Consider the following 15,211-nt stretch of genomic DNA (forward strand, 5'->3'; position numbering starts at 1 on the left):
AAAGATGCCTTTCCGATTGTGTGTTATTCCTGGTTGCACTCGTTATCTCTCGCCTTCTGACTTTCACGATCACTGGCTTTCGTGTCTGGGCACTACTCACGTGGAGACAGTGTTCGTGGATGTACTCATTGCGAGGACATGTCCATGGCAACGATGCGGTCGCGGCTTGCCTTCGTAAGAAAGCAAGCCACCCCAGAGGCTCCCCGCCATTGGTCCTTTTACCCACGGGTATGAGGCCAGCGCGGCTAGCACTGGGGCGATTTGGGGACCCCAATGGGACCGCCTCCACCGGGTATCCCCCCACGGACCTCCCATTCCCCAGCACACTCGTCTGCCCCGATCGGGCTTCCGGATGTGTCCGCCGGCTCATCTCACGGCGAGTTCGACCTCTTATTCGGAGCCCGCAAAAGTGATGAGCTCTCAAAGTGCAGCATCGAAGAGCGGACTCTTCCAGTTGGACGTGGAAGCCTCAGCTGGGCTCCTCCCTTCGGGGACGATTGCCCAGTCACAGGCTGATGCAGAGATGATGACATGCTTTCCCGGGCAGCCACGAGCATCGGCTAGAGTGGAACCCTCCGCTCTTCCCTGAACCCTTGCGGCTCGATGATTGGTTCCTGGGCTCACGGCGCTGCTCAAAGCCACATTCGCCCCCGTTCCTTTCTTCCCGGAAGTGCATGGAGAGCTGACAAGTTCGTGAGAGGCACTTTTTTACTGCCCGGTCCCGATCTTTTCAGATTCCCCGCCCTCACTACCCTCGATGGTGGGGCGGCCAAGGGCTATTCGGCAATCCCCCCGGTGGATAAAGGCACTTGCAGTGCACCTATGCCCGCAGAGCACCGCCACCTGGCGCGGGTGCCCAAAGCACCCATCCAAGGCCTATAGGTTTACATCGTCTGTGACGGCCAAGGCCTACAGTGCCGCTGGACAAGCCGCCTCCGCCCTGCACGCCATGGCTCTCCTGAAAGTCCGCCAAGGTGCTAAAGGAACTGCACGAGGGTAGTTCTGCTCCGGGATTGATGCAGGAACTGCGCTCGGCGACCGACCTCGCTCTCTGAGTGACGGAGGTCACGGCGCGGTCTCTCGGGCGGATGATGTCCACATTATTGGTCCAGGAGCGCCACCTTTGGCTCAACCTGGTCGAGATGGGTGTGGCCGACAGGACACGGTTCCTTGCTGCCCCCATCTCCCAGGCTGGCCTATTCGGCGACACCGTCAAGAACTTTGCCCAGCAGTTCTCGATGGTGGAGCAGTAGACGGAGGCTATCCGGCATATCCTGCCCCGGTGCGGCTCAAGATCCCACACCCCGTCTGCTCGTCACCAAGGGCGTCCCCCTGCGGTCACTGCACCGGCTCTGCCGCAGCCCGCCCCTTCGGCCCGGCCCCGGCATGGAGCCCACTGCAGAAAGCAGATGCCACCCATCTCGCGGCCGCCATGAACCCGTGAAAGGCTTCAAAGTGCCCTTGAGATGGGTGACCCAGGAACGACGAAACCCAGTGCTCTGGAGCTGGTAAGCAGACCTCCCCATCCCCCAGTCGAAGGCCAGGAGGAGAATCTTTTTGTTACCTTTGCATTTAATTGCGCTGCATGCCCAAGTGGTTGCAGTACTCAAGAGTTCAGCAAAAGCGGTTTCCTTGTTCCCTGGGTCATGTATCCGGTGTGCATGGCCGTCATCATGACCACCAGTCACCACTCTATTTGGCAGGTGTGGCGCTCCAGTGGCGGTCTCCCACCCCTGAGGGCCCAGCTGTGGCACAAATCCGCCCCCGATGTGACAGTCTCCACGGGTCACGAGGACAGGCCTCTTCCTCCCCCGTCCCAGGCTGTTCTGGGGGTGGTCACAAGGAGCCAGGTAAGTGCTTCGATGTCTCTAGACTCAGCATGGCCACGACATGCTGTGGCACCTCGAGCTCCGCCCCATCCACCAGGCCCCACCTGCCGGTACGTCTGACGACGTTGTACCTTTGGTCCCCCTTGCGCGGAACTTGGACGCGTGGCTTGCGCTTTCCAAACCGTCGCGATGGCTGGTCCGGACCATCCGACTTGGCTACGCGATTCAGTTCACCAGGCGTCGGCCCAGGTCTAGCGGTATCCACTTCACCTTGGCGAAGGATGAAAATGATGCTACCTTGCGCACGGAGATCACTACCCTCCTACAGAAGGGCGCGATAGAACCTGTCCCTCCGGCCGAGATGAAGAAGGGGTTTTACAGCCCCTACTTCTTCGTACCAAAAAAAGGTGGTGGGTTGCTGCCAATCTTGGACCTGCGAGTACTGAACCGGGCTTTACACAGACTCCCGTTCAAGATGCTGACGCAAAAACGCATTACGGCGGTAGACCTGAAGGACGCGTACTTCCACGTCTTGATCCTTCCTCGACACAGACCCTTCCTGCGGTTTGCATTCGAGGGTCAGGCATATCAGTACAAGGTCCTCCCTTTCGGCCTGTTCCTGTCTCCTTGCATCTTCACAAAGGTCGTAGAGGCAGCCCTTGCCCCGCTAAGGGAGGTGGGCATTCGCATTCTCAACTATCTCGATGACTGGCTAATCTTAGCTCACTCTCGGGACATGTTGTGTGCACACTGGGACTTGGTGCTCTCACACCTCAGCCGACTAGGGCTTCGGGTCAACTGGGAAAAGAGCAAGCTCCTCCCAGTTCAGAGCATCTCTTTTCTCGGTTTGGAGTTGGCTCTCTCTTTGACAGCGCACCTCACGAACGAGCATGCCCAGTCAGTGTTGGCCTGTTTGAAGGCATTCAAACAGAAAACAGCAGTTCCACTGAAACTTTTTCAGAGGCTCCTGGGGCATATGGCATCCTCAGCAGTGGCCACCCCGCTCGGGTTGATGCATATGAGACCGATTCAGCCTCGAGTCCCGAGATGGGCATGGCACCGCGGGACACATCGCATGGTCATCACGTCGGTCTGTCACCGTCTTTTCAGCCTTTGGACTGACCTCTCGTTTCTACGGGCAGGTGTTCCCCTAGAACTGGTCTCTAGGCATGTCGTGGTCATAACGGACACCTCCAAAACAGGCTGGGGCGCTGTTTGCAATGGGCACGCAAACGCCGGCTTGTAGACGGGCCCGCAACTGCATTGGCACATCAACTGCCTCGAGTTGTTGGCAATTCTACTCGCCCTGCGGAGGTTTCGGCCGCTGATCCAGGGCAAGCACGTGTTAGTTCAGACAGACAACACAGCAATGGTAGCATATGTCAACCACCAAGGCAGTCTGCGCTCTCGTTGTATGTCACAACTCGCCCGCCATCTCCTCTGGAGTCAGCAGCACTTCAAGTCGCTGCGAGCCACTCACATCCCAGGCAACCTCAACACTACAGCGGACACTCTGTCACGACAAGTTACCCTCAGGGGAGAGTGGAGACTCCACCCTCAGGTGGTCCAGCTGATTGGAGTCGATTCCGACAGGCACAGGTGCACCTGTTCGCCTCCTAAGAATCCTCCCAACTGACCGCTCTGGTACGCCCTGACCGAGGCCAACCTTGGCATAAATGTGCTGGCACACAGCTGGCCCCCTGGCATGCACAAATATTTCCCCCAGTGAGCCTACTTGAACAGACCCTGTGCAAGGTCAGGGAGGACGAGGAGCAGGTCATCCTGGTAGCACCCTACTGGCCCACCCAGACGTGGTTCTCGGACCTCATGCTCCTCGCGACAGCCCCCCCGGCGAATTCCCCTGAGGAAGGACCTTCTTTCTCAGGGACGGGGCACTATCTGGCACCCGCGACCAGACCTCTGGAATCTCCATGTCTGGCCCCTGGACCCGCGGTGGTAGACACGATCACTCAGACTAGGGCCCCCTCTATGAGGCGCCTGTATGCCTTTAAGTGGCGTCTGTTCGCTAAGTGGTGTTCTTCCTGACGGGAAGACCCCCAGAGATGTGCAGTCGGATCAGTGCTTTCCTTCCTGTGGAAGGAAAGTAATCGACTGAAGTCGGTAATCCGTTCCTCAAGTTTGGTGAAACGTTCCGTGAGTTGTTCTAACATGGCTGAAATGGCAGTGGAAGTGTAATGTGTGGGTTCCTCATAGATTTCAGGTGGTGGTGGTGGAGGTAGAAACTGGACATCATTAGGACTATTGTCCATAATAACCTCTTCATTTTCCTCCTCTGAATCAAGGTTCAGGTAACTGAACGTGTTAATCAGCTCTCATAGTGGTTCTCTGTGAGTGCTGAATGGTGCAGATGAGAAATCTGTATCAGATACGGACTCATCCCCATCCAGAGCTTCCTGACTAGCCATTTTTCCTCCTTTGTGTGTTTTAGGTTAGGGTTTTTTTTTTAATTTTTTTTTTTTTTTTTTGCTTAGTGACAAACACTGGGAAATTCTCAACAACATATATGAAGTTTGGGGGTCCCTGTTTTATATATATATATATATATATATATATATATATGAATAACAGGAGGGGCCCACCAACTATTAACTTAACGCTGCTAAAAAATATCATATTATATTTCCCATTGTGTTGTCACAAACAATAAAGGCAAGAATGACATTTTATACCTTTATATAAATTGAATGTTTTGAGTAAACCAGAAGAAATAAACAGAACAATGCATGTACATGAAAATGAGAATGAATTGAAATGAAACCAGTACAGTAAATCAAAGCAATATACCCAAAGATGGACTGTAAAGTAATGTGAACCAGTAGAAAAAGAGTAAAAATAAAAAAGGCTTATCTGATCAGTTCAAGTTGTAGATGAGTGATTCTTTGGGTAAGTATGGAATCACTACAATGAAAGTTGAAATAGTCAATTGTAGGTTCTACTGGTTGTTTAGATCAGTGTTACTATCAGAAATAATTAATAATTCTTTATTAATAACTAAAGAAATATTTAAATTAAATAATAGAATCTAACTCATTAAAACCTCACACGGCGCACCATTAAATGTAGTGCGCCACATTCAGGAGCGGGTTTGGTTATTAGCTATAATTAATAATTATCAAAGATAATTATTAATTATTAAAATCAATAGAACATTGATGAGAATCAATGTTAGCTTTTTTAATCCTTTAAATCAACAATTACCAAAGATGATCATTAATTATTAACCGATGATTAAAATTAACACTAGCTTATTGATCCTTCAAATTCAACAATCATTACAGATAATAATCAATTATCAAAAATCAATAGAATATTAATAAGGATTAATATCACTGGGGCACCACCCTGGAATCAGGGACTAATAACCAGATAGTATAACAGTCTCAATATTAGCTTGTTCTCTTAGGAAAATCGACATCCGAAGAATATCAAACTTCGAAAAGAAACAATGAAGGCTTGAATCCGAGCACTGACATCCCCTGTCAGCATTTGACACAGATGTATGCAAAACAAACCAAATCACTTCTCTTTGAAATATAACAAAGTTTATTTATGCAGTAATATCAATTAATAATCAATACAATACAGTCAATAAACTTCCGACTTACAACTACAAACTAAACAGTGACAAGGTTAGATATGGTAACCAAAATAATCCTATAACACATGAGAGGAAGGTGTGTGTGTGTGAGAGAGAATGGGTGTGTAAGGAGGGACGTGCACAAAATGGCAGACCTGACTCTCCTGGAGAGTACATCACGCAAGATTTCCAGCCAGAGAATATGGCCGCGAATGTGGGCGGAGAGAAGCCGGTCAATGGCGTCTGCCAGTTTACCGCGTGTCTCCGCTTGTACGATAACTTAGGGACAAAGCTGAGCTTTATCACGAAGTTATCTAGTAGCCAAAAGTGTGTGTGTGTGAGTGTGTGTGTGTGTGTGTTTGTCTGTGTTTGTGTGTGTGTGTGTGTGTGTGTGTGTGTGTGTGATTAGTACGAGAGAGAGAGAGAGAGAGAATAAAGTGGCGGCACCAAAGCCGGTTTCGCGATCGTGGGAGAGAAAGCAGCTGTTAATTTATCACTCAGAGACGCGGTGAACGGCTTGTAAACCATCCCGCGGTCTTTGGTTCTTTAATGGATAAACTCAGTGTGCCGTCTCACCCACGACAGCGGAAATACACAACAGTCCAATGTGGTTGGACTACAACACAGCAGATCTCATTCGTGATAATAGTACATTACAGTAATACCTTGAGTATTATTATCAGCAATGAGCGGACTCGGCTGTCCGTAAACTGTACAAGCAATAACCTTGATACACAAGAATAACACACTATAATATTCTATCTCTGCCCAGACGTAAACCTCTTACTTGAATCATATGAGGACGCAGACAAATGTGTGTTCATCCGACCTTTAACTCTTAACGGGTGATGACGGGAGGCCGTTTCCTCGCTCTGTCGGCAGGCGGTACGGCTGCTGATTCTCGGCGGGCTGGCGGAGAAATCAGCGACATCGACTTGAATGTAGAGGGAAGAGAAATCTTTTCTCTTCACTTCTGCAGGCAAACGGATGAAGATGCAGATTGCTCGGTGGTCTCCTTCGGATGCACAGAGTAATCTCAACTCGTCCAGCGAGATGGAGACTGTATGGCCACAGTTTCAAGTCGGATGTTACATCCTTGTGGCACGAGGTTACAGCTGAGAGCAGCAACGAGCTGCGTCTACACACGGTGAGCAAAGTTGCTGAAAGCAAATCCCGGAAGTATTTCTACTCCTGATGACGTCAAGGTTGAGGGGCATTCTGTAGTTTGCCTCATCCAATAGGAGCTGAGAATTCGATCCTTTAATGAGCAAGGCTTCATGGGATTTGTAGTCTGTTTTGGACTCCCTTTGTTTGATTTTTGCGTGGTTTTTAACAGCAAGATTTATGACTTTGTGTGTGGGCCTCAGTTAGGTTTTACGACTGTGTTAGGCCTGCCTTTGTCTTCTATCTGAATACATGAGGCCAAACACAATGTTTAGGATGATGTCCAAATCCCTTTGATGATGAAAAAAAAAAAACACTCACACAAAAAAAAAGAAAATAGCCCTTCGAGTGCTCTTCAAATAATCCAACTAAAACAAGATAGTCCACAGAGTCAAATCCTTGTACTCAGGATATTTGATAATCCACAAGGCAATGCAGTGAGAACAATCCATTGGGGAGAAACTACTTGATATCCATGTAAGTAGAGCCTTTGCAACTACTTATACAGTTTCAAGATGACAAAATATAAAGCAACATTTAAAGAGTCCATCTACAAAAAGAAAAGGAATCTAGCATTAGCTAGAGAGCCCACAGATAAATTATATACATTAAGTGAAAACAAATACACAATATAAGGAGAAACAAAACTTACATGATTGAACTGGAAACAAAGTTTCTCAATCAGGACTCCCATGAGTTTTGCTGGAGGTGCTAGGATAATACCATGCTTCCCTCTTCCAAACAAACTGACTTCTTCTATGATATTACCAGTTTAAATACCAGGGGTTTTAGCGCTCAAGCGGTGAGTATGATAAAAAAATAAAAAATAAAAAAAAATACAAGGGTAACAGCTAAGACTGTTACAATGGTATTATTAGGTTTTAAGCTTTCAATTTATTTTGAATTTATATTTCAAATAGTTTTTAAGTTTTTCAAAATTAACACGCCTGTGTGTTCTTGTTGTGGACATATTTGAATTCACTTACACATATATCAGCTGTTTTATATTGTTATCACATTCAGAATTAGTTTCCAGCAGTCCTCTTGAGCTCTCGTTTCTTCTTGCTGTGTAAATGTCTTTAATTTCTTCATAATTGTAAAGTGATCTCTTGTGCTGTCTAAATCATGTGTTTTAATCCTTCATGATTTCATGGTGATCTCTTGTGCAGTGTAAATTTGTTTTAATTTTTCATATTTTTATAAAAATCTCGTGTTGTTTAAATATATTTAAATTCTTCATATTTTCATAACGTTCGGGCTTCAGCAGAGAGGTAAATCCTGCTGACTATCTTGCGAGAAGTGATTCTGAATCGTGGTCTCTACGTGTTTCACGTGATTGGCTGTTCGCTGCTAACGTCACTCATTCATATGCATGCGCGCATTAACTAAACTCAGGATCAAATCCAGAGTTGAGGGAGAAAGTTGATGAGCAGCATCATGGTACCAATTAAAGGTGCGGTAAGTGATTTTATTGTTCTGAAGCTTTCACGTGACTGAGCTGTTGAATTAGACACACCCTCTCATCCAAAAACCCTGCACTGCAAAGATAATTTTGAGACCAAAACTGAGCAAAAAAGCAGCATAGTTTGTTCCTGTGGCTGTCAAATTCAACAGAGGCACAATAGCGCCCTCAGCTGACAAACATTATGAATCATAGCCTTAATGATCCACTTCAAATACAACACTATGAGAACGAGCAAAATGATTGACAGGTGAAAAGCGTCAGTGTCTGCGGACACATTTTTGTTTGCTGTTTACAAAGTCTACAGCTGTCACAGAGACTGGTGAGATATCTCAGGACACTTATTTCATTAATATTTTTAAGGGAGTAGGACATTTTTTTGCATACTTTTCCATGAAAAAAAAATCACTTACAGCACTTTCAAGTCTGATAGCAGTTTGTTCAATGAGCTTAATGGTATATTTGTCATAACATTCAATCAGCGAACCCTGTTGGGATACTCCTAAATACATTTTTGACCAGTCTTGTTAGGAAGAATATATAATACTATTATATTTTTAGTGGTAAATTTACAGTGTATATTAGTAAGAAAATGCTATTATAATCTCAGTTGAGCAGTAACATAGTGACAATTCTTAACTGTACATTGGATTTGTAAGCTGATGAGCTATTAAACAGTTAAACAGGTTTGCCTCTCCAGCATCTGTATGCATCAAACATCTTAAGGCTGCTCTTGTTGTGTTTGCAGCTGCTACTCTAATGCGTGATTGCAGCACCTACTTCCTGTTTCCTGTTCACAGCAACCAAACCGACACACACACACACACACACACTGCCAAAATGAAAAATGAGCACTGTTGTGAAATAATAGCAAAGTAATATTTGTATATATAATATATAACTCAGTCACAGAGAACTTAACTTTAAACCCTTCACCTAGCATTACAAATCAAATTTACATCTCATTAAAAGGAAAATAGTATTAATTTTAGAATTTATTTTACTTTTTGTATGTTTTATGATACATTTTTGGTATTTTCAATCATTCCTAAGTTAGATATGTATTGATTGTTACACAAATTTGTAATGTGTCAAGAAATAAAACAACGCTATGAATATCATGAAATCAAGGCTTTATTTACAGTGAAAAAGTAAAACAATGTCTAGATGGTGATTTAAAATGATGATGTGGCATGTTTTAATATGACCTTCAGTAACAATATATTTTAGGCTACTGTATATCTTGCGTCAAGGAAGATTTTATCCTCCCTGACTTTCAAATACAGCCATCAAACTGACTTTTCAGAGGAACTCAATCTGAACTCAAAAAACTGCTTTTGCACGTGCATGCACATGTGATAGGATGTGACGTAGACTAAACATATGAGTACCAAAATGTTCAAGGGAGCATCAGCATTGATTCTGCATACCCCCCGTAAATGGGTAGTTGCACTCCTGCATTAATATTAATATTAATCAAACAACACCATTGACTAGAAAAAGGGAAAAGCGCTCACTTTGACCGCTTAAAATCAGTTTTTGAATGCATTATATGTAATTATCATGCAGCAAGACTGTGTCAATAATTTAAGTACTTTAATTTTTTATTTGATTATTTTTTTTTTTTTTTTTTTTTTTACAATTGCAATGTCTAGTTGAAAGTTGAGGTTACTGGAAAAGTTAAACTGGAAGCCACTGTTGTATCTTTGTTCTTCATTTCATTACTGACTGTTTACTGCTCTTGAATAATTACAGTACTTGTAAAAACTTGAACACTTCAATGTTTACCTAAAGCAATATTTCACACAAACATTTAATTCTTTATTTGTCACCACCATAAAAACTATTTACAGCAAGTGTTAAATATAAGGACGATTCACATGTCCTGACATTTACTCACAAGACATAGCACACGCGCACACACACACACACACACACAAACACACACACACATGCACACACACACACGCACGCACACACACACACACACAGTGAAAAGTGTGTGAAAATCTCCTTTTTTCGTTCTGCATAACAATGTAATTTGGGTTTGTAACAACATGCAGTAAGGGTAAAGGGAGTAAATGATGACAGAATTGTAATTTTTGGGTGAACTATTCTTTTAAACACTTGAAGGCTATATGCCTTGGTTTTAATTTCATTTGTTAATATTTATATGACTAATTTAACTTTTAAAGTATGTTCAGTAACATATTTATTTATTTTGAAAAAATAAAATAATAATAATATAAAGGAGTACAATGGTTTTAAGATTGGGAACTGCTGAAGACTGCCCCTGTAGACATCCAGTCCATTAAAGCTAGGTTCTACTGGTGAACAGCTGGCTATGCTGGTCCACCAGCTAGACCAGCATAGTAAATAAATACTATTTATGAGAACCAATTCCTATTTTTTTTTTTTTTTTTATAACTATAAACTAATATTGTAGCAGGGAGATTTTGTGACAGCCTAATACTAACAAATTATACAGAACTTATCTAATACTTATTTTTAGGTTTTCATAAAATAAAAAAATAATAAAAATAAATGTTCCTAGAACATTCTGCGATGCAAAAATTTCCATCCATCCAACCAATACTGTATTTTACAGTGATAATGAAATCCTTGGACAATAAAAGTCTTCATAAGTTTGGTTCTTTACACAGGTGCACTGGTTATATGAATGATCAGTATGCATGGTCACTGATTGCTCACTCCCTATAGGAGGATGTGCTCTCCAAACTCATCAGACGCCCTCTGAGCACAGAACTGCCCTGCCGGGACAACTGCTGTCTGAACTCTGTGGTCAGGAAGTAGTAAATGAGCGGGTTAAGGCAACAGTTGAGACTCGCCATGCAGAGAGAAACCGGGTGAAACTGTCTGACAGCCTGACTCAGTGCACAGTCTGTGATGATGCACTGGGAAACCATTAGGTACAGCAGGAAATTGATGTGGTAGGGAGCAAAACAGAAGAGGAAGACGCCCGTACACACCCTGACCATGCGCAAGGCTTTCTGCTTGTCACCAGTGGACTGCTGGCCAAGGTACTGCTTTTGCAAAGAGCTCACTATTAGGTAAGTACAGAAGCTGATGATAATTAGCGGGCTGACAAATCCCAAGAGCTCTGCGGCGGCCATCATAGAAATAGCCAAGCGAACATCCAGTTTGCGCATTGGCAGGTCCTTGAAGCAACTTCTGGTTTCCTTTGCTGATTTGCTCCTCATTAAAATGAAAGGCGAACAGCAGAGGCCCACCACGATCCACACCGCAACGCTGATGCGAACATCATAGCGCCGCTTCCAGCCCTTGGCGCAGAACGGGCGCATGAGAAAGGCACAGCGCTGGATGCTGATGCACACCAGAAAGGCGATGCTGGCGTACATGTTCAGGTACTTCAGGTAGAAACACAGCAGACATAACTCGTTTCCAAAAGGCCATTCTTCTCGGATGTAGTAATGAATTCGAAGTGGCAGCGATAACACATGAGCCAGGTCAGCCATGGCCAGGTTAATCATGAAGATGATGGCTTTAGTCTTTTTGCTGTGAAGAAAACATAATATGTGGCATAAGAGGACATTTACAACTCTAAAGAGACCCAATGTAGCTCTTAAAATGCAAAACTATATTGTGCTTCTGTAGAGTCCACAAGAGATGCAGTATTTACATATAAACTTACTTGATAATTTACTAGAGTGAAATACCTTTCAAATAAAAAGTATGTAATGATAATTTAAGTCTTTTTTGTAATTATATGATGAGTGGATATAAATAAATATTTAAAATGTGTGTGTATAATGGCTTTATTCATTGTTGTTAATAACATGTTTCCAAGATGTATTAAAATAATATGTTTCGAATACATATAGTGCTTGCCTTATTAATATAAAAATGTAAAAATAAATAAATAAATAAACAATAAAAACGCATGTGGCTTTAATGGCTAATGGGATCCTGATTTGTGGGCCCAGGGCTTTACTAAGTTTAGTGCCCCTGCACTAGAGGGAAGTCTTTGACCATTGCCGTGTGCCTTTCCCCATGTGCACCGCTTTTAAAAGATGCTGTTTCAAGTTATAACTTTTAAAAGAAGACACCCGTTCTGTTTTATTCTGCTGTGTTGTGTTTTGCTTTCATAAATATAATAACTTATCCCTTCTGAAAAAAAAAAAAAAAAAAAACTCATGGAAAGTTATCAAAATGTACAAAATTAACAGCTTTTTCTTTAATCTTCATAGCATGAAAAAAAGTTTTATTTAAAAATACTATGAAAACTAGGCACTCGAATTTCACTCGTTAATGTTAAATGTTGATTCAGTGTATATATGTTGTTGTTGTTTTTTTATTTTGTTATATATTTATGAATCAATAAAAATGTTAATTGAAAAAAAAAATACTATGAAAACTGAATGAAAAGTTACATTTCACTGAAAAAGAATCTGAATGAATGAACATTTGTTACAATGCCAACACTGTTCTGTTATTTTGTGTATAATTTCTGTATTACATAAATACATAAACTATTTTAATTATGCCTATACACTTTCAAACCATACAAAAACAGAAGGAAAAATAAATAAATAAAAAGTGATACTGCTGCGGGAGCAACCGAGCATGAACACATTGCAAACCAAATCCTCCATTCATCTGCATTTAAATAGCAAAAAGTTTTTCTCTCAATGGAGACATTTTACACTGGATATTTTTTTAAAATTTGTTTTAATAAAAACGAATAACTTCAAGGATTCATACCTATGAATGTTAATCCGCCTCAGCAGTATCTAAAAAAGCATTTAATGCATGTTTCAGCGACAAGACTGATGGATGAGAGGATGGTGAGAGCACTGTTGCCAACTTAGATTTAGCGACTTTTCAGACCCTTTTAGAGATTTGTTTCCCCCAAAAAGCACCTGGTGACAAATCTAGCGACCTTTTGGACAAGCCTTAGCTACTTTCCATAGAAGAGTGTCGCCAGTACTGCTCTTCAAGCATGAGGTCTTGCTTTCCCGCTGCAGACACACCTCTCTCAGCATCTACTCTTGTTCAGTGAGTGGCAGAGAGGAGCAACATGTTCAGTTGACCGCACAGCAGCTGACATAGACGTGAATGAGCTGTGCATGTGCAAACAGTGTTGCCAAGGACCAATCACTAATCTGTATTGTTTGCTCCTCCTTTGTTACAATTTAATTTGACCGTTTAATTTTATTTTTATTCTTCTCATGCGCTTATCACTGTCTTATCACTCACTATCACAGGGGTTTAGTTCATTCCAGTTTCTGAACTCTCTAAATTCAGATAATTTATTTAGACAAGTCTGTACATTGTACTTACACATAATACTACACTTTAAACTTTACTAAACTTATATACACATAATACAAATATAAATAAAAATACACACAGCCTTGAATATTACACAAACATTGAAAAAAATAGCTAACAGGCTGTGCGCTGAGTGAGAAAAAATTAGAAAGACATTCTGTCTTTCCTAAGTTAGACATTCTGACATTAGAAAGACATTCTGTCTTTCCTAAGTTTCTCTCTGAGTGATCATTTTACATGTAAATATAGCCAAAATCACAGCACTGCCGTTGCTTTTAACTTATGTTTATGGTGATTTTGTTAGATGATGATGCGGTTATAAAATCAGGATTTTAGCAGTGCAGGGCAGCAGCTTGGAAATGGCTTGGAGGTGATTGCTGGTTAACATGTAGTCTTAATGGGCTGCGTTTCAGTCACTATTACATACCCGTTCTGTTTTCTGACAACAGAAATATGTAAATGAGAACAGCTTTATTGGGAATTCACCAAACAGATGTAAAGGGCTAACACCTGCTGACACAAGGCAGAATGCCAATACACCGCAATGACGTCATGAATATGGTAATTAACGCATGACGTCATATAGCATCATTTAGCGACTTTTCGAGCAGGCTTTAGCTAATTTCTTTTGAAAGTAGTTGGCAACAGTGGGTGACAGGCTGTCCAAATTCCAAAAGCACCATACAAGTCATCCTTAACTCTTGTGCCTTATACATCAATTCTTCTGAAGCCATTCGATAGTGTTGTGTGAGGGACTGACCGAAATATTAGTGTTAATTCATCGTTTCCCCATTTAACCCTCGACTCAAGATGGTGCCGAATATGGCTGCTGCGTTGCGAGCTCCGACACAACATTGCAGTTTTTTGTTTGTTTTGTTTACAATTCATATATTTTTTTCTTGGATGTTGTCTGCCTTATTGTCTACAACAGACAAACACTTTTGGACATTGGTTCTGCAATTGCACACCGAAAACCGGACTTCAAATTCCTCAATGCTGACCCACTGTTTACAAACACGGCAGCTTTGTCTGGGCAGCCCGGCCGCGGAAACACAGAAGGAAAAGTGGAAGGAGAGCCGGTGTTCTCATCAGAGTAAGGCATCGCGCAAATCACCCCCGCTACCCAGTATTCTACTGGCAAATGTTCAGTCTCTGGACAACTCTGTGAGCTGAGAGCGCGGATCTCTTTCCAACGAGAGATGAGGGACTGCTGCATTATCTGCCTTACAGAAACTTGGATGTCTGCTGAGATTCCAGATTCAGCCATCGAACACGCGGGGTTCTCCATGCACCAAGCGGACAGAGCGAAAGTTCTCTCAGGTAAAAGCAGAGGTGGTGGTGTATGTTTTATGATCAACAAATCCTGGTGTGATCAGAGGAACATACATTCTATCAAGTCTTTCTGCTCTCCTGATCTGGAATTTCTCATGCTTCTGTGTTGACCATTCTGGCTACTGAGGGAATTCACAGCGGTCATTATCACTGTTGTGTACATTCCCCCACAAGCCAACACAGACCAGGCACTCGAGGAACTGTATGGGAGTATAAGTGAGCAGGAAACCGCGCACCCTGAAGCCGCATTCATTGTGACCAGGGACTTTAACAAAGCCAATTTCAAATCAATCGCACCAAAATACCACCAATACATCAGTTCCCTATCTGTCACTCACTCGACGTTGTGTCGATATAGTGACACTAGGGGTCACTCTTGGGAGCCCGAGACACCTCTGGTCTTTGATAAAAGGCCAATGAAAATTGGCGAGTGGTATTTGCATGCCACTCCCCCAGACATACAGGTATAAAAGGAGCTGGTATGCAACCACTCATTCAGTTTTTCTCCTCGGA

At 43.0% G+C, this 15,211-nt stretch overlaps 1 protein-coding gene across 5 annotated transcripts in view; it reads right to left on the minus strand.

The window, feature by feature from the left end:
• The window catches only part of p2ry10 (P2Y receptor family member 10), an 84,312-nt gene that overhangs the window by 32,793 nt on the left and 36,308 nt on the right, over nt 1-15,211 (minus strand). For all 5 annotated transcript variants that reach the window (XM_051658597.1, XM_051658596.1, XM_051658595.1 and 2 more), the window contains exons 3-4: nt 7,244-11,590; nt 6,215-7,141 (exon numbers count right to left, since the gene is read on the minus strand). In XM_051658597.1, coding sequence (XP_051514557.1) covers nt 10,762-11,590 — 829 coding nt within the window. In that variant the 3' untranslated portion in view covers nt 6,215-7,141; nt 7,244-10,761. The remainder of the gene's footprint in view (nt 1-6,214; nt 7,142-7,243; nt 11,591-15,211) is intronic.

The sequence above is a fragment of the Myxocyprinus asiaticus genome, chromosome 27 (genome assembly GCF_019703515.2).
Source record: "Myxocyprinus asiaticus isolate MX2 ecotype Aquarium Trade chromosome 27, UBuf_Myxa_2, whole genome shotgun sequence".
In the NCBI taxonomy this organism is placed as follows: domain Eukaryota; kingdom Metazoa; phylum Chordata; class Actinopteri; order Cypriniformes; family Catostomidae; genus Myxocyprinus; species Myxocyprinus asiaticus.